We start from the raw sequence: 22,031 nt of genomic DNA, 5'->3' as shown, positions 1-22,031 counted from the left end.
GTCCAGCTTTTCTTCTTTGTGACAAGAGCCTTGCCTTTGTCACTCTTCACTTTCTTGCAATCAGAAGATATGTGTCCTTTCTCACCACAGTTGTAGCATTTGACATTTGTGTAATCTCCTCTGTCAGACTTCCCTCCTTTGCCTTCAGATTTTCTGAAACTCTTCTTATCAGAACTTGCACCTTTCCTGGAAAACTTCTTTCCCTTCCTGAATTTTCTGTATACAATCCTTGTGATTCCTTTCCCATAAGAGCACACAGCTTCATCATCTCTTCATCAGCATCCATCTCATGTAAGCTTTCAGTTTCTGAGTCATCATCACTATCAGAACTTGATGACTCAGTATCAGACTTTGTGATGAGCGCTTTTCCCTTGCCTTTCCTTGAGGCAGCTGCTTTGGGGGATTCTTCCTCAGCCTTAAGAGCAACTGTCCTTGACTTTCCTCCTTTCCTCTTGCTTCTTTGTTCCATCTCAAGTTCATGAGTTTTGAGCATCCCATAAATTTCATCAAGAGTTGTTTCTTCAAGATTATAGTTGTCTCTTATAATTGTGGCCTTTAAATCCCAACTTTCAGGAAGAGCTAACAGAAATTTAAGGTTTGAATCTTCAAAAATCATACTCCTTATCAACTAGTGATAAATCATTTAAGAGTTTGACAAATCTGTCATATAAATTAGTCAATGACTCATTAGGCTTTGAGTCAAAGTGTTCATACTCTTGAGTGAGTATAGTCTTCCTATTCTTCTTAATCGAATCCGTTCCCTGGCATCTTGTCTCCAAGGCATCCCATATCTCCTTTGCAGTCTTGCAGTTAATTACCCTGTTTGACATTACATTATCAATGGCACTATGCAGCAAGTGTCGTACCTTAGCATCCTTAGCAATTGATGTGATATCTTCAGCAGTGTAATCACTTTTCTCCTTTGGTACAGACTTTGCTGCTTCACCTGCAACTACAACAACGAGTTTGGTTGGCTTGTGAGGTCCTTCATTGATTCTGTCAAGATATTCTGGATCTGTAGCTTCCAGAAACATAGTCATCCTCACCTTCCATATGGGTTATTCAGATGGTTTCAGTATGGGAAGTCTAATAGCCTCATATCGACTATGGATTTGAGTCTTTGGAGGTTCTTCAGTTTTGGTGGGCTTGGTTTGAGTTTCTGCTTCAGACATGATTGTTTTTGGATCTTAAACTGTTTGTGTGTTAACAGATAGGCTCTGATACCACTTGTTAGGTCACACACACTGTAGAAGGGGGGTTGAATACAGTGTATAGCACAATCAAATCAAATTCAAAGAACACAAGTAACAGAAAACAAACTTTATTAAACTCTGATACAATGTAGAACTGTCCTCTCTCAGTGATGAACAAAATATCACGAGAGCTGCTAGGGTTACAATGAATATTATTCTTGATTATGATAACACTTATAGTGTAAACCCTATGTCCGTGTTTATATACTACACAGTTACAAGATAATCACTAATTGATATGGAATATAATTATGCTTCCTAAAATATATCAATCAGATATCTTTTCTTCCAAGTATTCTATTCTTCATAGAATTCTTTCTTCATGCATATCTCTTCTTGCGTTTGTCTTGATCTTCATTCCTTTCAATCAGCTGCCTTCCTTATCTGAAAGTCTCCTTAAGTCCAAAATATTATCTCCTGATAAATATCTGCTGATAACTTAAGTTCTGACAACTTAAGTTCTGACAACTTAAGTTCTGACTTCAGTATAAGTGCTGATATCCAATTAAGTACTGATTTGTCATGTTTAAGTAAGATCTAAAAACTAAACACAAATCATATTAGACATGACATTATAAAATATATCTAACAAAGGCCTAAGGAAAAAGGCATTGTGATCAAGGATAAGTCACATATTGAGGCATCAAAGCCCAAAACAAGATCACAATCTGAGATTGATCCCAAAGATAAAGGAAAGGGAAAAGTTGATGAACCAATCAAGCCACAGGAGATGAAAATTCCTCAACTTCTGATAAAACCTGTGTGCAAAATGGTTCAAGTTACTGATGATATTCTTGCTGAAGATGAAGGATGTTCAAACTCTGAAAAGAAAGAAGAATTCTGAAGAATCAAAGACAACCTCTGACAAAGCTCAAGTTGTTCAGAGTGAAGAATTTCAAGCTATAACAGAAACAACAATTTTCGATAAAGTCATCAAGACATCAACCTCTGACAGTGCTCAAGTTGATTTAGAAAAAATGGAAGTAGCTGATAAAAAGAAACTTCTGTGGAAAAATGTCAAACCATCAGATCCAAAGAAAAGCCAATTACTGTCTAATTTCATGACTATTGGGTTAAATGCTAGAGAACCAAGAGACAGGGCTGGACTAGGTTCTGATGAAGCTAAGATCAAGACAGGAGTTGAAGTTGCTACTAGAGATCTATTTCTATTGACTGACAGACCTCTTGAAGATGTTACACAGAAACACCTTGATAAGGTTATCTCTGTTCAAGTGGTACTTGATGTTCATGACAAGCAGAATGTCAAGGAAAATCTGATTCTTTTTCTAGAAGATGAAAGGAAATATCAAATGTCAGAATCAGATGTGCAAACAAGTCACTGAAAGAACTTCAATTCTTTTATTACCTTTTAGAGGTAAAGTCTGATATTACCAGGAGATGGTCAAACTTCATATTGAAGACCATCAGAGATAAAGCAAGAACTTCTGGTTCAAGAGTTATAGAATTTATTCCTAGTATTGTTGGAGATGATGGAAGTGAAACTCCAATGAGGAAGGATTCAGCTAAGCTTGAAGTGTTACCGAATGAGAAATGTCTATGCTACAATAAAGATTCTTCTCATCCTAGGGTAATAAGACTGAATGATGGTTTAGAAAGAAACCATATCTCTGCTTTAAGGACTGCAATCTACCAGATTGGGAGTCAGAATGAAGAGATAAAGCAAGTCAAGACTACAATAGCTCAAGTCCTGAGGATTAAAGAAGAAAAGCTGATATCAAGATTTGTCAAGAATCATTATGGATTCAGATTGACTCAGTGAGATTGGTAAAAGCTACAAGGATCGTAAGTTGTAGTTAGTTATCTAGTTAAACTGTTATTTGCATTTGTACTTAAATATTTTTGACATCATCAAATCTATTAACTTGTATATTTTGCATAATTTACAAGTTGGGGGAAATTGTTAGATATATTTGAGATGTCATGTCTAATATGATTTGTGTTTAGTTTTCAGAACTTAACAAGAGGACAAATCAGGACTTACTGAAATCGGGACTTACTGGAAGTCAGAACTTAATATCAGAACTTAAGGTCATATCAGAACTTAAGTGCGGGAGGACTTACAGTTAAGGAAGGAAGCTGATTTACAGTAGAAGATCGAGACTAAAATAAAAGAAGATATGCATGGAAAGAGTTAGAAGACTGGAAGACTTGTAGAAGATATCTGATTGATATATTTTAGGAGACAAAATTGTATTCCATATCAATTAGAATATATCTTGTAACTGTGTAGTATATAAACACATACTTAGGGTTTACACTATATGTGTTATCATTATCGAGAGGATTATACATTATAACCTAGCAGCTCTTAGTGATATTTGTTCATCAATGAGAGGGAACAACAGTTCATATTGTAACAAAGTTTATTCAATATACTTGATCTTTGTTACATACTTGTGTTAAATCGATTTGATTGTATTAACACTGTATTCAACCCCCTTCTACAGTGTTGTGTGACCTAACATTAAATTCTCAGAAAAAACACCCAATATTGATTGACTAGTCACCAAACAGACCTGATGAACAAAAACTTCTTGGTAAGACAATTAAAAGCTAAAAAAACTAAGGATGGAGCTTTGAGAAGCAGAATTGAAAGAATTTATAGACATGGACAAATGATCTGTGTGATGAGTGGGCATCCTCAGTTTGTTGAAGCTAAAAAAAAAAGAAGAAGACATGAGGATAAAGCCATTGCCAAAGAAAAGGCAAACTCAAAAGAAGAGTGAGAAGCCTGCCACTACTACAACGGAACAGAAAATGGCTGATAAAACTGAGTGGGCTAAGGGGAATAAGGTAAAGGTCAAAGCAAAAAGGCCAAGAAATACTATAGAAAATAGAAGTGAACAATCTCAATCTATGCCAACAAGCCAACCAACGGTAACCACTATGGAAGCATCTGAAATCCAGGTGAACCCCGAGGTCAACTTTCATGGTGAACCCATAGCACCAAAGGATGAGCCTATAGATTTGGATAATTTACCAATTCCTAATCTAAACATACCATTTCCCACATAAAAAGAAACTCAAGAAAGAAGAACAGAGGAACCAATCCAACCCTACATCAAACCAAAGCCATCTCAAAACCCAAACCTACTGTCAACAAGGATGATCAAGTCTACATCTGTGACATCAAGAAATTTTCAAAAATTGAACACTTTTTAACAGAACTGGATGAAGTGAGAGGAATTGATGCTAATTACAGGCTTCCAAAAAGATTAGTGTTCAGATTTAAAGGGGTTAATGAGATCACATGGCCTTTCTACAGAATCCTCAATGAAAGCTATAATGTCTTGGTCAAAGTATTTTCTACAATGAAGAAGGATTATGGATTCACAAAAATTTTCAAGTCAGAAATACTAAAAAAGATCAGTTCAATCAGACAAAGTTGGAGAAATCCTAGTAAACTACCAAAAGTTTTAACTATTCCAAACACTGGGAATAGAGTGCACATGAAGCCCTACCGGATTATGGAGTTCAGGGATGAAAACTATGTTAGAAGATTCTTCAGACTTGAAGACCAGCTTAAAATTTCAAGCAATCAAACTCTCAAAGAGATGCAAGAGATATTGGATATCAATGAAGAAGATGAAGATGAATTCTACAGACAACTCCAACTTCAGATAAAGGAGAATAAAGAAAAATTAAGAAAGAAAACAAGAGAATCAAGGAAGAAGAAATGATTTGCTCAGTCTAGAGGAGCACCTTGATAATGGAATGTAATCTTCTATAAACTTTCTTTCTACAGTTCAATTTTAATGTAGCACTTTACAATTTATCTACTTTTTAATGTATTAGTCTTTATAGGGTGTTTTGTTGTCATCAAGTCAACCTGAATTTATGCCTATAATTCTATTAGACATAAATTAGGGGAGATTGTTATGAATATATTGTAATCTTGATGATAATTCACCAAAACACCTAAGTAGATTTATTAACTGTCTTTTGTAGCCATCAACGGATAACCACAGTTGTTTATCCGTTGATGGAGTAGATTATAACAATAATTATGTAGCACATTCTGTACACTAGAATAGCTGGGGGATTTAGTAGTGTTAGTTAGTTTCTAAGTCATGTTGACTACTAGCAGGATATACAAAATAGGTGGGTTAATTGTAAATATAAAATGCCATATAATTTTGTATAAGTGAAAGAGTATCAACTGATATGGAAACAACTTCAACTGCTAATCTACAAAGCTTCAACGGATGACTCTACAAGCTTTGATGGATACTCACATGCCCTCAACGGATAAGTCAGCCAAGTCTTCAACGGATAACAGACAAAGTTTCAACGTACGACACCATTATATTTTCAATAGATAATAGCATAGAAGCTTCAACGGATAATCAACAAGATGGCAATTAATAGCGACTTAACAAAAGCTGACAGAGTCACACCCGTTGATAGTGCACAAAAGGAATGTGGCAGCTTGATTGCAGATGTTAGAAGAAAATGAAGCATTTTCATATTCATGCAAGAAAAGCTCGTTCAAAGATGCTGTATCTAACTTGGATTGCATTGGACAGAGAAATGAAGAAACGTGTGAATTGGACCTAGCTGATAGGAATATTATTTATCTTATTACACATGTAACTTGGTGATATAAAAACCAAGTGTAGCAAGTATTTTATAACTAAGAATTACAAGAAATGAAATAGAGAGTCTAAATACAAGCTGTCTAATGACTTTTAGAGACTTATTTGAGTCTAAATACTTTTAATTAACATAAGTTTATTTTATTTGACTTGTAGATTTTGGACTATGTATTTTATACCTAAATTTCCTTGGCATTTAAATATCATAATTCACAGTGTGTCAAATGTGTAGTGCTAGGTTCCCCAAATATCTTCCCCAAAATTTTTATCAAAAGACATTACTAACGCATGGCTTATTTTAATTCGTGGGCGCATATTAATGTAACCGGGGTTGCAATTTATTATTAGGAAGGTTACCAACTATTCATGTGACACATCAGATTTGGGAAACTTTTTGGGGTAAAAATTTGGGGTCTCTAGTATTTTCCGTGTAAAATATGTAAAAAGTAAGATAGGTAATATATGCAAGCAATTTCTTTATAAGAAAATCTTGTTAAGATCAGGATTCCAAGTATTTTTAAATGGGCAGTTACCAGTTTGTATACATTTGTTTTGATAAACCAATTTGTATACATGTAATAAATTGATAATATCTGTTGGATCCTTGGAATATTTAAGAAGAGATTATAGGGCCCACTTCTTAAATTTGAATTGATATCTTCTCACTAAATCTGTAATGACAATATTGTTTATCGTAATTACCCCTAATAAATGTATGGGGTGTCCTTACAAAAAATAGAGCAGTATAAATTGGGGTGTAGGTAAGACTTTCGAACACAGCATCGAGCATAAGCGAGAGCAATTAGTCACTACCAACCATCTCTTTCTTTTTTAGTGTCCCTGTCTAAACAGTTCTTACTCTAGAAACTCACTCACTCTCTCTCTCTAAAAATTCAACCCTAGGTTTGTTTTCATCAGCTGGTGTAAATGGATCCTTTGTGCAAAGATTTGGTGATGATCGTAATGCAATTCCTCCGGGAGGAGCACTACACTGAAGCTGTTCATAGGTAATCTCTCTCTCCCTCCCCCCCCGCCCCCCTCCCCCTATCCCCCCCTCTCCGCCTATCCCCTTATCTGTCGCCCTCTCTCTGTGTGTGATTTATGCATGTGTTTTTATATGTATATGTTGAAATGATGCACTCTCTCTCTCTTTGTGATTTATGCATATGTGTCGTTTATATGTATATGTAGAAAAATGATGCACATGTTGAAATGCATGTTAACATGCATGTGTACAGTGTACGTTTGATTTCTTTATGTATATGTTCATTTTACGGGAATTACTTTAAAGTTAGAACTCTATCTTTTTAACAAAAATATTCATTTTCACTTATGTAAAGAAATGTGTTCATTTTGAAATTTAGACATTGTTTTATTAAATAATAATTCTACAAAGATTCTATTAACAAATAGTTTTGAATATTTTCATTTTATTTTTTTATGGTTGGCACATTTTTTTTCTCATTTGAACTTTTGCATATAGATATACGTATGAATTTTATGAAAGTTGAAACTAATATGGATTCTTTTAATTATTTATGGAGCGTTTGATTTTTTTTATTTCTTTATTCTGATTTGGAGCTCCTTATGTTCTCTAATCATGTTTAGATTTGTTATCTTACAAATCGCAGAATTAATAAATATTTACAGTTAATGTGTTTATTGTTCCTTCTAAATTAAAAATCATGATTTGTGGTAATCTGGTTATTAAAATGTTTTATTTTTTGTTGCGGTTACTGGAGAATCCAGGAACCGGTCATAATTATAATGATTCACTAATTTGTTACATGTTTAATTTTTTAACCTGTGTGTGCTAATGTATTTCAATTTGTCTACCAGCCTGGAGAAAGAATCAGGCTTTTTCTTTAACCTGAGCTACTTCGAAGAAAAAGTTCTGGCAGGTGATTGGGACGAGGTTGAAAAATACCTGTCAGGATTTACGAAAGTGGAGGACAACAGCTACTCCATGAAGATCTATTATGATCTCAGGAAACAAAAGTATCTTGAGGCTCTGGATAGGTGAATAATTATATCTACTTTATATACCTTTTTTATTTTAATTTAAATGGTTTTAGTTTTAGTAATGTTTTGTACTTGTGCTTTGATTTACTGCAGGAACGCCAAGCCCGAAGCTCTTGAAATCCTGCTCAAGGATTTGAAGGTATTCTCAGCTTACAATAGTGATGCATACAGTGAAATCACTAAGCTTCTGACTCTGGATAACTTCAGGTATATATAAGATGTTATTGTAAAATTACTGAAACCAGTCTTTTTAATACTCCCTCGGTACCTTTTAATTATTTACATTTTTTAGAGAGTGTCCGACATGCATTTTAAGGTGCGTATAAAATGTAGTTCTGTAATTTTTTTTTTACAATTTTGTTTTTCTGAATAAAAATTAAAACATTCAACTTTTATTTAGAAAAAAAAAATTGTAAAAATAAGTTACATAACTTTACTTTTTATGTACCTTCAAAACAGAAATGTAAACAATTGAAAGGGATGAGGGAGTATCTTTTTAAAACTTATGCACCCTTGGTGATTCTCTTTTATGCTTATAATGGTAATCAGTATGTAAAACATAATCTGTATTCTTGTTCTTCCAGGATGAGTCAGAAACTCTCCAATCATGGTGACACAAAAGAAGCTCGTAGTACAATGATGGGAGAGCTTAAGAAATTAATCAAAGCAAACCCTCTACTTAACGATAAGCTTGAGTTTCCTAGCCTAAGGTCATCAAGGCTGCGAACATTGATCAACCAGAGGTATGGTTGTTTGGATTTATAAGAGTGATCAATTATCTAAGGGATCAAGTTTTCGTTAGATGAACTCTCTTTATATATTTTAATGGCTAGTTCTATGTATTTTTTTGCCAATAGATCAACTCAATGATCTTTTGTCCATCTTTTGACTGTTAATTCATTTCTTAGTTTACTTTGGAAATCTTTCATTAGCTTGTTTAGTAATTGGCGGATTTACTTTTACTGTATCACTGCGATTTTAATATTTTACACTATAGCTTCTGATATGTATATATATACCTCATTGGCATTAATAACCATTGATGAAACTTCATTTTGTGGCATTTCTCTGCGGTTACTATATTCTATTGTTAGCAAAAGCACTGGAAATAGATTCCATGCTGGTCTTCCTACTTGTTAGTTCACATAATTTCTGTAAATTTGTAATTAGATTATGTTCCACTTGGAGATCATAATTAGAGTTTTGACGGTGTATACAGCTTGAATTGGCAGCACCAGTTGTGCACAAATCGTAGGCCAATTCCGGATATCAAAACCTTGTTCACAGATCATTCATGCAGATCAGTAATTGGAGCTTTTGTAAATTCTCCTGTGAATATTCCAGCTATGGGAGGTGCAATGCCTTCTGCCTACACACCAACCGGGTTTCAGGTTGTATGATTCACAATCCTTAAATTTTTTGTCAGTAATTTCATTTTCCTTTTCTAGGTAGATGAATTCTAAAACCATTTTGTTTAACATTAATAATATGCAGCCATTTCCAAGTGTGGCCTCAGCTGCCAATTTTAATGGTTTAGCTGGCTGGATGTCAAATGCTAGCACCACTTCATCTGTTCTACCTGCTGTTATTCCAAGTCAAGGTCAGAATTTACACTTTAACATTTTACTTCCATTCATACATCTTTGGTTTTCTATATTTCTCTCATTTATAGTTGGTTCTGAATTTTTTTTTCTAGTTCACTCTCAAGTGTTTAGTGGAATATGAGCGGAACATATCAACCTTTTGTCTACTCATCTTTTTTACCTTTATTTTCTTTTCATGCGTAGTATCTGGTACGAAACGTCCATTCACACCACCAGTTACCCCGGGCATGTTGGAATTTCAGAGCGCGGATCATCAACAATTACTGAAGCGTGTGCGGACTGCAGAGCCTATTGAGGAGGTAATGGAGGAGAGTATTTCTATATTTAGAATTTCATTTTACCAAAATTGTTAGATAATCCACTTCAATAGTTCAATGCTGCTGATGCATGGTGAACTTCTGTTTCAGGCCACAAACTCTGCTGTTGGGGAACGATCGTCACAGTCATTGGATGAGTCCTTAACTCGTGGGGCAACTCTTGTAAGTCATCTATCTTTCTCAGAAACTGCCCATCTGATAATTTTTTCTTCTTAAAACTGCTATTAGAATTAATTTAATCCCTCTAGCGTCTTTTCATATTTTACCTTTTTCCACTTTTATATCCAAAGATGCATATGTTGGGTTCTATACTCTTAACTCTATTAAGTACTTACCAAATAGATTGAATGATTAATAATGCATTCGAATACGTATACTAGTTTTTTACTTGCATATGTGACATAAATAACGTGTTACTCTTGTTCCCTCTGTCCATATGTACGAAATGTGTTTCGCTGCATAATATTGTTTGGCTAACATATATTGCTAAAGGATCTTTCATTGGGAAATCATTTTTACATGTTGATGCAGTTTCTTTGTTATAAATCTAGGAATAGTCTGTTTTATAATATATATGCTAGAACTTTTGTGGCGTCGTTTGTTTTTTAAGGTACTGACTGCAGGTTTGATTCATTTCTTCTGCTAGAATGGGCTGAAAGCTGTGAGTGAAAATCAAGAAATTTCGGATCACGTGAAAGCTACGGGTTCTAATCCTATTCAATGGCGTCTGCTTACATTGGACGCCTTAGACACGGGAAACAAGGTTCACTAATATATTCTAACATTTTTTATGATACATCTGCCACAGAATTTTCATATCTGAAACTTCTAAAACCAGGTTTCTCGGATTACATATACAAATTCTGGAAATGGTCTTTTGGTACTTGGATCAGGGGGTATTCAAAAGCTGTGGGTGTGGGACTCCGATGTACAGAATCCAAGTGGAAAGGTACTAAAGATTCGCAATTAAGTCTCTTTCATTTCCTTTTAATTCGAATACTTTTTAACTTAATATGTGCAAGGAACCTGACATAATCATTGGAATTTTACAGGCCACTGCAAATGTTCTCCCACACTTATTGAAGTCATCTAGTGGTCTTCTTATGGCCAATGACATTGCAGGAGTTGAACTTAAGGAAGCTTCTCCATGCCTGGAGATATCCAAGAATGACTTATATGCAGTGTCTGCCTGTGGTGGAAAGCTTTCACTTTTCAACCTGAAGACCTACAGGGTATGTTTAGATACGCAGTAATTACTTTGTTTAGCTAGAATATTAATGTAATGTATGTATCATTGTGTTAATTTAATATATATTCTTTGTTATGATTTGTAGATTTTGACTACATTTATGCCACCTCAACCAGTTTCAACCTCAGTGACGTTTCATCCTCTTGATAATAACATTGTAGTTGTCGGGATGGACGATTCAGCTATATATATGTACAATGTTAAGAAAGATAAGGTAATTTTTGCAATTTGGATTATCATATGCCTTTGCTTTTAGTTCATCAATATCAAAACTGACTTTAATAGCACTGTGTTGACTTGTGTAGCTAAAATCTGTACTAAAAGGCCACCAGAAGCGGGTGACAGGTTTAGCATTCTCTACCAAGCTGAATATCCTGATTTCCTCAGGAGCAGATGCTCATGTAAGTTACAGTTTTCTACATTAGAAAATATTGCAGTTACTCATAAGGGTGTGAGTGTGTGTTAGCATCAATTTAAAACAGAAGCAACCTTGTCTTAACTTCGCGTGTATCAGTTCCTTTCTACACATGGCCACTAACTTTTACTAATATATCCATTGTACTTGTCAGATATGTATATGGAGCATTGATACTTGGGAGAAAAGAAATTCTTTCCCGTTGCAACTACCAACTGGTCATTGGCCTATTGGGGATACACGAGTACAGTTCGATTCCAATCAAGTTCGTTTTTTGGTATCTCATGAAACACAACTGGCATTATATGATGCAACAAATGTGGATCGTATACAGCAGGTAAAAATTGGACTTGACATAAACTCATGACTACATATATGTGTAATTCGTTTTAAGACTCAAGTCATGTGTAACTTCTGTTCAACTTCTCTTGCAGTGGATTCCTCAGGACGTTCTTTCAGCACCCATATCTTACGCAGCATTCTCGTGCAACAGTGAGCTTATATATGCTTCTTTCATTGATGGTAATGTTGGCATCTTCGAGGCAGATAGCTTAAGCTTAAGATCTTGTGTTAGCCCTTCAACGTACTTAGCTCAGCCGATACAAGGGTAAGATATCAATTGTAATGTCTTTTACATGCAACTCCTTTTTATTTTTGCATGATGGTTTAAGTAGACTGAAATTTGATGCATGGGTACTAATTGAAATTTTCATTTTTTGAGTTAATATATATTCACTAGATTAGACATTATAAGATTTTATTTGTAAAAATAGTCTAGATCTACAGATTCAAAAGAGCATAGAGACAATCAGACAAATAATAACATATTTCTGGAGCTTAACTATGTTTATTGCTATCCTTAAGCATCAGACTGATTTCACCTTTTGCAATGGTAGAAGACTTGTTAATATCCTGTCAATAGTAGAATAAATGCGAGCATTCAGCAGTGGTTCTTATCGGTAATCAACTATAATGTGTGCAGAGGTGAGGTTGTGTATCCACTGGTGGTTGCAACACATCCACAGGATCCCCATCAATTTGCTTTGGGGTTGACAGACGGGTCCGTAATAGTCCTTGAACAGGTTGAGCCAGATGGGGAGTGCGGAGCAAGCCAACCAGCAGATAAAGTGTTTGCCAATGATATTGGTTCATCGAGGTCCACAAACAACCATGCACCGGAGCAGGTGCAGAGATGAGACTTTGAATTCATTTTGGTTGCTGTTGAAGATCAAGAACCGCAATTGTTTTTCTATTTTGGTAATATAGATTGGAAACTATCATTCAATTTATTTTAACTTTATCAAAGGTAGGTTATAAGATGGGAGATAATGTTTTAGAGAGATTCAGAGTTTCCCTTTGTAATACATTTACAAAGAAGTTTATACTTCTTTCCCTAAATAAAATTCTTGTTCTTTAATGATGCAATTTTATTACTTGTTGAAGTCGAGAAGAGAGCTGCATTGATTTTCTAATTAACAGGAGTTAGATGAATAAAAGCTCTGTAGTCTGTAGGAGTGAGATCATTTTATGGTGATACTCTTTCAATCTTTTTTCAAAGTCTAAAGGTCTGTGTTAGTTAAGGTCTGCGGCTCTATGCTCGACAACTGTGCATGCTGAGAAAATACTGGTTTGGTTTTTACCAAAAGGTAGTTTGGCTGTTGTTCGGGATCGGGATGATCGTTCTTGAATCATTGACTGCTAAATGGCTAATGATCAAGAAAACAAGATTAGCTGTACTTCTTTTTGCTGATAGTAAGATCATTTTTAATGGGAGTGTTAAATCAAATTTGTTAATATTCCGAACTCATACATTCAAATTTTATAAGTATAATCGAAGATAGATAAGAAGATTTAGCATGATGTATTATATCGTTCCATTTTGGAAGAATGTCTCGATTGATATTATTGGAGATGTTTTAAGGCTTGATATTCCGTTTTCTTTTACCTGGCAAAAATTTCCCTGCATGTGCGAATGAGTACTAAAATTAGGCCTTTATTTGTATTATAATAAAAAATTAGATAATTTTTTTTAAAATAAATTAATAATAAAAATACGTAGTAAATAATAATTTTTGACAAATTCATTTTGAAATAGTGTCCCACTAGCATGGTAACAAAATCATCTATACCAACGTTCCGAAAACTCATGATCATATTCAACTTTCCATCAAAATAAAAAGATTTTTTTTGCTAAGCCGAAATATATTAAAACAATGGCACATAGAGATGAGCTACTCAACCCATCCATACACCGTGGGACAAAAGGCATATCCTTGAACAAACTACCAAATTTGAAACAAAAAACTTTAACAACATTCCAAATACTCTATCTTGATTCATCAGTACAAAAAAACAAGTCTAAATACAACCGCGCAAATATAACCGATATCAAATTCAACCGTTTCCGGTTGAAATTAAGGACGCGGCTAAATACAACCGCATGCGGTCGTATTTAAATACGGTCGTATTTACGCGGTTGAATTTAATACTAATTACAACCGAATAAATACAATCGTATTTATATACAACCGTATATGGTTGAGTTTAGTCGTGCTCCTAAATTCAACCGCATTCGGTCGAATTTAGCCTTACTAATTACAACCAAATAAATACAACCGTATTTATATACAACCGTATATGGTTGAGTTTAGGCGTACTCCTAAATTCAACTGCATTCGGTCGAATTTAGCCTTGCCAAAAAATGGAGGGATTTTTCCCGCCAACGAATTTTGTATTAAATTCAACCGATTTCCGTCAATTTTTTTTTTAAAATGGCGGAAAATTTCTGGAAAAAAATATAGAATAAAATTCACACGAAATTTATATTTTAGTTCTTGTAAAAAGGATTATTATGGTAGTTAGATATTTATCGTTCAAATAATAAATATAGTTTCAGTTTCAATTTATTTTGTATCTATTTTAAATTATAATCCAACAATACGGATATGAAAATTGTCAAAAAAAAAGTTCACGGAAAAATGTAAGTAATTTGAATATTTAAATTTTAACTATTTTGACATCCATACGGTTGGATCATTTATTAATATTTTTAAAAATATCGAAACATCAATATGGGATTAAACACTAGTTAGAAGTACTAATCAATTTACTAGTTGACTTTTAAAAAAGCAAATCAAATAGATTAAGCACTGAAATTAGTATGTTTATGTAATGTAATGTTCCAGACAGTGCATTGATTTTATATTTCGTTTCTTGTTCTCTTTGAACCAAGAATCATTTCAGTTCATCTTTGCTAAAGCCTAAATCATATTATTGTCTTTGGTATGTGTAACCATGTTTATCCCTTTGTTTTATATGGCTTTGGTTGTTTCTAGTTCTAGGTAAATAGTAATAGTGCTTCTTGATTGATTGATATCCATCTATTTGACATTTTTATATGTTAACCTTGAAGCTAAGTTGAGTTGTAAGAATGTAATTTTCCGACTTCTCGGAACTCTCCCTTAAAAAAATTGTGATGCTGCCTCATTTTGGTATTCGACTTCAGAGATCTAAAGAGTTTTGATTGTTCCAAATATATTCACACAGATGCTCCACTCCGGGAGAAGCAGTGATGTCAACAATCAAATTTAGCAACAAAAAAATATAATAACAAACGGGGACGGTTAATGGTTTGAACCCCGTTAATGGGTTACAATTGTATACATTATTCGCTTTATTTTGTGATATTAAACGTCAAATTTCACAAAAATTTACATATTTCGGATTTTTTGAAGCTCACCGGAAATTGAAAATTTTCCGGCGAGTTTTATTTTTTTAAATTTGGTGCTCGTTAATTTGACCGCTTTAAGTCGAATTTAGAACAATATTTTTAACAATATACGGTTGAATTTATAATTTAGGCGGACATTTCAAACTTTTTAAAAAAAAAATCAAAATTTTGGGCGGGATTTTCAAATTTTAGGTGAAAAATAAATTCGACCGCTTTCGGTCGAATTTAAGCGGTCGAATTTAGCCGCTCCGTATACTAAAAACAACCATTTTAGTAAATATTACTCGAGCGAATACAACCGGTCCAAAAACCGGTTGTATTTAGCTAAATACCACCGTTTCCGGTCGTATTTAGCTAAATACAACTGGTTTTTGACCGGTTGTATTTAGCCGTTTTTTTGTAGTGATTTGTAGCCATCTGAAAGAGTACCTCGTCCACGTCTACAAGCTGCTCCACTTCATCATTAATGACTATCTGTTGCTATGCTTGGACTAGCATTTCCGGTTATGTAAATTACTCAATCGAAACATTGTTCGACCTTCTCTTGATTGGATGCGCACATTGCTCAGCAGTTCCTTGAGCTTACCCGAAACAGCTGCATCCAACACTCTTTGTTAAACTGACGTATCAGGGGAGCATAGAAAAATTAAACGCTAACCCTTGCAAATACTTTTATACTAGAAATCCTTTAATATCTTAATTCACAAGTTAAATTCACGTGGATTTGTGGAATCCACAAGAAAGATAAGAGAAAATTTCTTAAGATTTTAATTTCAATAAAATATAATTCATTTATGAGATTGTTTATATAGAGATATATAACCCTAAAATAAATTAAAAACAAATCATAATTTAAAACAAATAATAATTAAAAATAGTGTGATCTTGCACGTTTGAGTATGATCATGCACAATCTCTTCATCCTCCATAAAAGCTTATGGTGCAAAATTTCTATTTGGCATGATCATGCAATCCAACAGCGTGATCATGTTATCATGTATCTTCAGTAGCATGATCATGCAGTTTTTAGCGTGATCATACTTTTACACTTGCGTTCCTCCTACATCAGGCTCCTCCATTTCATAATAACTCGATCTCGAGTTCTTATCTAGAATTAGAATTGTGTCAACTTGATATTTATCTCGCCAGGTGGTACTCTTAAAGGCAAACACTTTAGTCAAATTTCCAGCTTCACTTTCTACTCTAAAATATCTTTCAAGCATATAAGATTATTAGAAGTATCTCGACGAAACCAAGATATACCATTGCAAGCACACATTTAGAATCGACATCGGTAAACTCATATACTTTACCAAGAGATACTGCACTTCCGTTTGGTGACTTCAAGATACTCTTATATTTCAACGGATATAAAACATTTATTCCATTATTATTCACGAAGTCAATCATTTTCTTCCTACTTTTATCACATATTCAAATTAAATTGACATGGTCTACCCATTACCAACTAGCATGCATTCACATCAACATCAAAAACTGAATTATTCTTATACTTTATACTAGTAAAGTTAATCACACAATGTTCTACGTAAGTCGAAACCAGTGGATTATCCCAATCAACATTAAATGGTGCTACATAAATTAGTGAAATTAATTTGATTTCATTAATCATCTCCTTCAAATTAAAGTTTTTGGGATATTCATAATCTACCACAATCTTGGAATTTTGGGGACTCACTATGCATAATGATTGAATAAAGTTCGGATGTTGCAAAGCATACACTGATATATGAGTAACCAAGGACATCTTTGGTATGCCTTCAACAAGATGTTCATCAACGCCATTATTCTCATCTTTATACATATTATCGAAAATTACTTTATTTCTTTCTTCTCCATCATCATTCTTGTCATTTTCTTTAATCACGTTTATTTCTTCACAAACTGTAGGCATACAATTTTGAGAACCCGGTGTCTCACACCTTTCTTCGATTATCTCCGCACTTTTTAATTTGTTTACATTATCGAATCAGTCACTTCTTTATCTCCCACATTTTACTGATTTTAGTTGAGGACTTTTCAAACACATTGTCAGCATGATTCAGTCCATGATATTAAGATATATTATCCTCTTGTTTGTGATTAATATGCATCTTAGACTTATATTCCTCCGGTAAAAACCTATTCATCATCAATTAATCTTTTATCCTTTGCCATATTGTAACATGTCTCTTCACTTAATATTTATTTCTGTATAACAAGTTTATTCCGCCATATGGAAGCAACACTCATCAGTCGAATTACCACCATCTTAAATTTCTTATTTTCAGGAAACTCCATGACATCGAAATAATTATCGATATCACTCTGCCAATTTAAAAACTCCTCAACTCCCAATGTCCTACATATAAAGGTATATCAGCATCTCCCATATATTGTTAATTTACTAATTACCTGTATTTGACTTCGAGCCAAAATTCTCACCCAAGTGATATTTTACGCCTCGAGAGACTCGATTTCTACCTTCTCTTCACCTCTATGTTTCTTGTTTTTTTCGCTCGGTTTGGCAACGTTTCACTCGATTTGTGAACACCTTCAAAGCTACGGTTAAAATTGTCATAACCTCTCGAATATCTTCTTTGGTAATTGGTTTTCCCATAATGAATCAGGTAACGAAATGACATGATAGCATGCTCTGATACCAAATGTCACAACACGAAAGGAAGCAAAATCAAGTGATAATCCTCGCAAGGACTGTTACATGACAAATATCTTAATACCTTGAATCCACAAGGCAAACCTTGAATCCTTCACAAGGTAAACCTTGAATCTACATGGGTTTCTTGAATCCACGAAAAAGATAAAAAAAATTCTTAGGATTTTAATTTCAATAAAAGATTATTCATTCCTTACATCGTGAGATTGTTTAAATAGGGATACATAACTCTAAAACTAAATAAAAAATTACTTAATTTAAAACAAATAATAATAAAAAGCAACGTGATCATGCAGGTTTACGCATGATCATACATAATTTTTCCATCTAGTGCAAAATCCATAATTGTCATGATCATACAATCTAACAGCGTGATCATGGCATCATGCATCCTCAGTAGCATGATCACGTAATCCTTAGTGTGATCATTCTTTTTCTCTTCTCGCGTCTCATTATACCCTCTTTATGAACCGAAAATCCTATTACATCATGAACCATGAACACCCCTGCAAAGACCTTCATCTTAAGATCAACAACATCAGACTTAAAGTCCTTAAAAATGTTTCCCAAACAACCTTCCTCAAGAATTCCTATGACTTCCTTGCTTAGAACTAGATCAATATCAAAGTTATACCATTGGTTTCCCAGACTTGTGGGCAGTTTTAGGGAATATACTGAATTATTTGTTTGAAGTATATAATATTATCTTTTTCCCCAGATTGCATGCTTTCACATTGTATATATATATATATTCTATATTTTAGAAAATCTTGTATCAAATGAGATAGAAAAAAATTAAAATGTCAAACTCCTTATGTGATATAATAAAAATTCATAGTTTAAGTGGTGTTAGACAAACCAATATTATTTAGAAATAGTGTACCTTGGCTAATGTATAGTATTTGTGTACTTTGTGTATATTAACAGAATTAAAATATTAGAATTGTTGACATTCCTTGTAAGTTAGGTGAGGTTTAGTATGAGACACCAAAAATTATTGGGGTGAAATAAGCTTTAAGTTGAAATAAATGTAAAGATTGGTATGATGTAGATGTGGAATTAGATTATTTAGTTATTATCCAGGGTAAAAAGTTTGTCTAGCGTTGTAGTTGTCTGAGGACTATCGAATCCTACTTTATCTCTAAATAATGTTTCATAAGATTTTTTAAAGAGGTCTTTAAAGAAGGAGGCACATTGCATTGCCAGTCGTCTAGTTTTATGCCAAATTTTCAGTTATGGAGTTCAATGCTCCTAACTTTTTATTTTCCATTGTAAGGTCCAAATGTTTAAGTTATTAGTGATGCTGCTTGCATTTTAAAGGAAAGTTAGAATTGTTATTTTATCGTGATAATAAAAAAGAACAAAGATTTTATGGTATTTTTATTGCTAAGATTCTTAATTCAAGTATAGTAATTGACACTTGTAGTATATGTAATGATTTATTTTATACATGAAAAAATTTATTTTAAATAATGAATTATATACTAGGAAATGATATTGTATATAGAGTGATATATTAACTATCAAAAGAAACTATGTGAAATTTATTCTTGAAAACTCTTAAAGATAATTATGTTCTAGTCATGCATGAAAATTTGTTCTGGCATATTTATAAGGTTGACTGGATGATCGACAATAAAAGATATAGATTAAATTAATTATCAGAAATTAAGTTAATTAATGGACATGCGATATCTTAAATATATAGAATTTTAAAAGCAATTAATATGGGAGCCAAATTAATATTTAATTACATTGGGCTTGGAACAGAATGTCATTAGAGGTCCTAACATAATTGTCCAAGATCCCTGATGTAGCCTATAAATATTCTCATACTCATAAATCTAGAGTTAACACACAAAAAAATGAAATTAGATCATAAGGTTTGTGAGAGGCAGCCGTACTTTCTCAAGGAGTCAACTAGGGTTTATATTTTTGAAGATTTAATTTCTTTTTCGGTAGCAATTAATGTTAATATTATTTTCGTACTCATTATTTTAATATCATAAAACACAACATCGTGATTCAATTATTTCAGTAGGCAGAACCCCAACCATATTACTGTTAGTATAAGCAACAACATAAGTATGGAAATCTACATTAAGGTTCTCAATCGCAGTCAAGGAGTCATTAACCATGAAATTTCACTTATACTTTCAAAATGAATTATAGGGTTACATCATCCTTCATAGGAAATGTTTCCATTAATATTATGGTCTTGAAGCTATGACAGAAAATCAATAACATCCTCAAACATCTCTAATGACAGGTCATGTTCAACCAGATCAATCAAAGATACAGGAGAGCCCGCAAGAGTTAGATCAAAAAATTCCCCTTGCTGAAGAACTTGGACCTGCAACGCCGGACCTTGATTGTGAAGGGAAAAGGGAGTAGAACTCCAATATTTGTGTCTAGGAACTGTTGGAGTTCCTAAAAGATGCCAGGAATGTTTGCAAAGTAATCCAAGTTTCCCATACTAAAAGTCGCTATGCATTGCACAATACGATTCATGTTCAAGGGGATAACTAATACAAACCTCTGTGTTTCATCCTCCAGAAAATGGTTTATGATGAAAGATAAGTTGATTTGAGATACAACTTGGATTAAATATTCAGGGATAAATGCATGATCCTCAAATCTTATGGGGTGAATGCTTCCTTATTATCTATTTCAATATGAGATTGATTAAATCCCAATCTGTGAGCCTGAATTATGCTGGAGTTGGCTCCATAGTGTTTGTTTGAACTCCTAACATGCCTTAAATTGACCTCACAACACACCATAATTTTAAATATTGAAGTCTCTGATTATTTCACCGACTGCACTCGAGTTACCATTCGAAAAGGGATTTTCAATGGTCACAAAGTGCACTTTGATCTTTTCAAAATCCTCAGCAGGATCTACACAGTCTTCCTCCATTATTTTTGTCAGATGAAAGCAATGGAGTTAAGGAAGGGGTAGAGAGAAGAAATGCTAAACTCAAAGTGATATATTCATTGCATGGGTGTTTATTTATTTATGTCTATTTGATTCAAGGAAAAAAGATGAATTTTTATTAATAAAAAATAGAAGAATAACCTAGGTAGTATGTAATAGGGTGAAATTACTGGCCCAATTAATTCTTGTATTAAAACTAATTTGAATACGCATAACTGTAACTTGTATACTGAATTCGTATTGTTATGTTGCATTCTCTATAATTTTAAAATTTAAAGATAATACAAAATAAGCTATATACACATATTTTTCTTGTGTATAGGGAATACATAGTGCAGTATTGCGTATCAGGAATATGCATACAACTATTACACTTACATTACTTGTGTTTTAATTTTTTTGAAATAATATATGAGAAGGAGACAACGCATAAAGGAAAAGTGTATACTTACTATGCATTACCATATAGTGTATAGCTAATATCTTAAATCCCCCAAAACTCTTTACCCCGACAATGTGTATTATTTCTTTGTGTCTACTTACTGTTGCTCATATTTTCTCTAATTATTACCTATCAAACTTTAATTCTATACCACAATTCCAACTAATTATGAATCTTGTCATCAATTTTCTCTTTATATGGTAATTTTATTTCACTTATTTCTTAACTTACGTGATTTAAATTTTAATTCGTAATGGCTTCTTCGTATGTTAATTATGTATGGGGATGGTTATATTGTGGTGGTAGTATTATTAATGATAGTGTAATTGGTAGTGTATATGATGGAGATGTTTCTGCCTTTTATGATTTATAATGGTTTGGTTTAAGCATGTACCTGATGTAATTTAGTTTTTGATTTTAAAAGACCGTGCATGTATGTTTAGTTCGGAAACAACAAGAAGTTGTGTAATCTATCTGTGAATCTCTGTAATAAGGGGTAAATTGGTCAAAATTTAGGTATAAGAAATAAGTAAATAATAGCCAAGAGGAAACTATTACCAATATAGAATGTCACATCAGACAAGCATTATTTTTCATGAAATTTGACGATACAATTAAAGGTAGATTTCAATTCCAAAAAATATGATCATTTCCTGAAAAAGTAATCTTTACAAAACAATTTTATAATTTCTTCATCTTAAAATAAAATTTAATTAAGGTGTAAAAAAAAATTTACTTATACATTTTATTTTTACTTCTCAACAAAATT

At 33.3% G+C, this 22,031-nt stretch overlaps 1 protein-coding gene across 1 annotated transcript; it reads left to right on the top strand.

Annotated features, from left to right (window-relative positions):
• Positions 1–6,796: 6,796 nt before the first annotated feature.
• LOC141683055 (topless-related protein 3-like) lies at positions 6,797–12,901 on the top strand. Its single transcript, XM_074487781.1, has 16 exons — positions 6,797–6,876; positions 7,709–7,888; positions 7,985–8,098; positions 8,476–8,634; positions 9,111–9,285; positions 9,386–9,491; positions 9,679–9,794; positions 9,849–9,974; positions 10,459–10,575; positions 10,651–10,761; positions 10,865–11,044; positions 11,147–11,275; positions 11,367–11,462; positions 11,631–11,813; positions 11,911–12,083; positions 12,459–12,901. Exons 1-16 carry the CDS (start codon positions 6,797–6,799, stop codon positions 12,670–12,672), a joined length of 2,259 nt encoding a protein of 752 aa, XP_074343882.1. The 3' UTR covers positions 12,673–12,901.
• The last annotated feature ends 9,130 nt before the right edge of the window (positions 12,902–22,031 follow it).

This window comes from Apium graveolens, chromosome 1 (assembly GCF_009905375.1).
Source record: "Apium graveolens cultivar Ventura chromosome 1, ASM990537v1, whole genome shotgun sequence".
Classification (NCBI taxonomy): Eukaryota; Viridiplantae; Streptophyta; class Magnoliopsida; order Apiales; family Apiaceae; genus Apium; species Apium graveolens.
The sequence above is the reverse complement of the archived record's forward strand: the minus strand, read 5'-3'. Positions and strand labels throughout refer to the sequence as shown.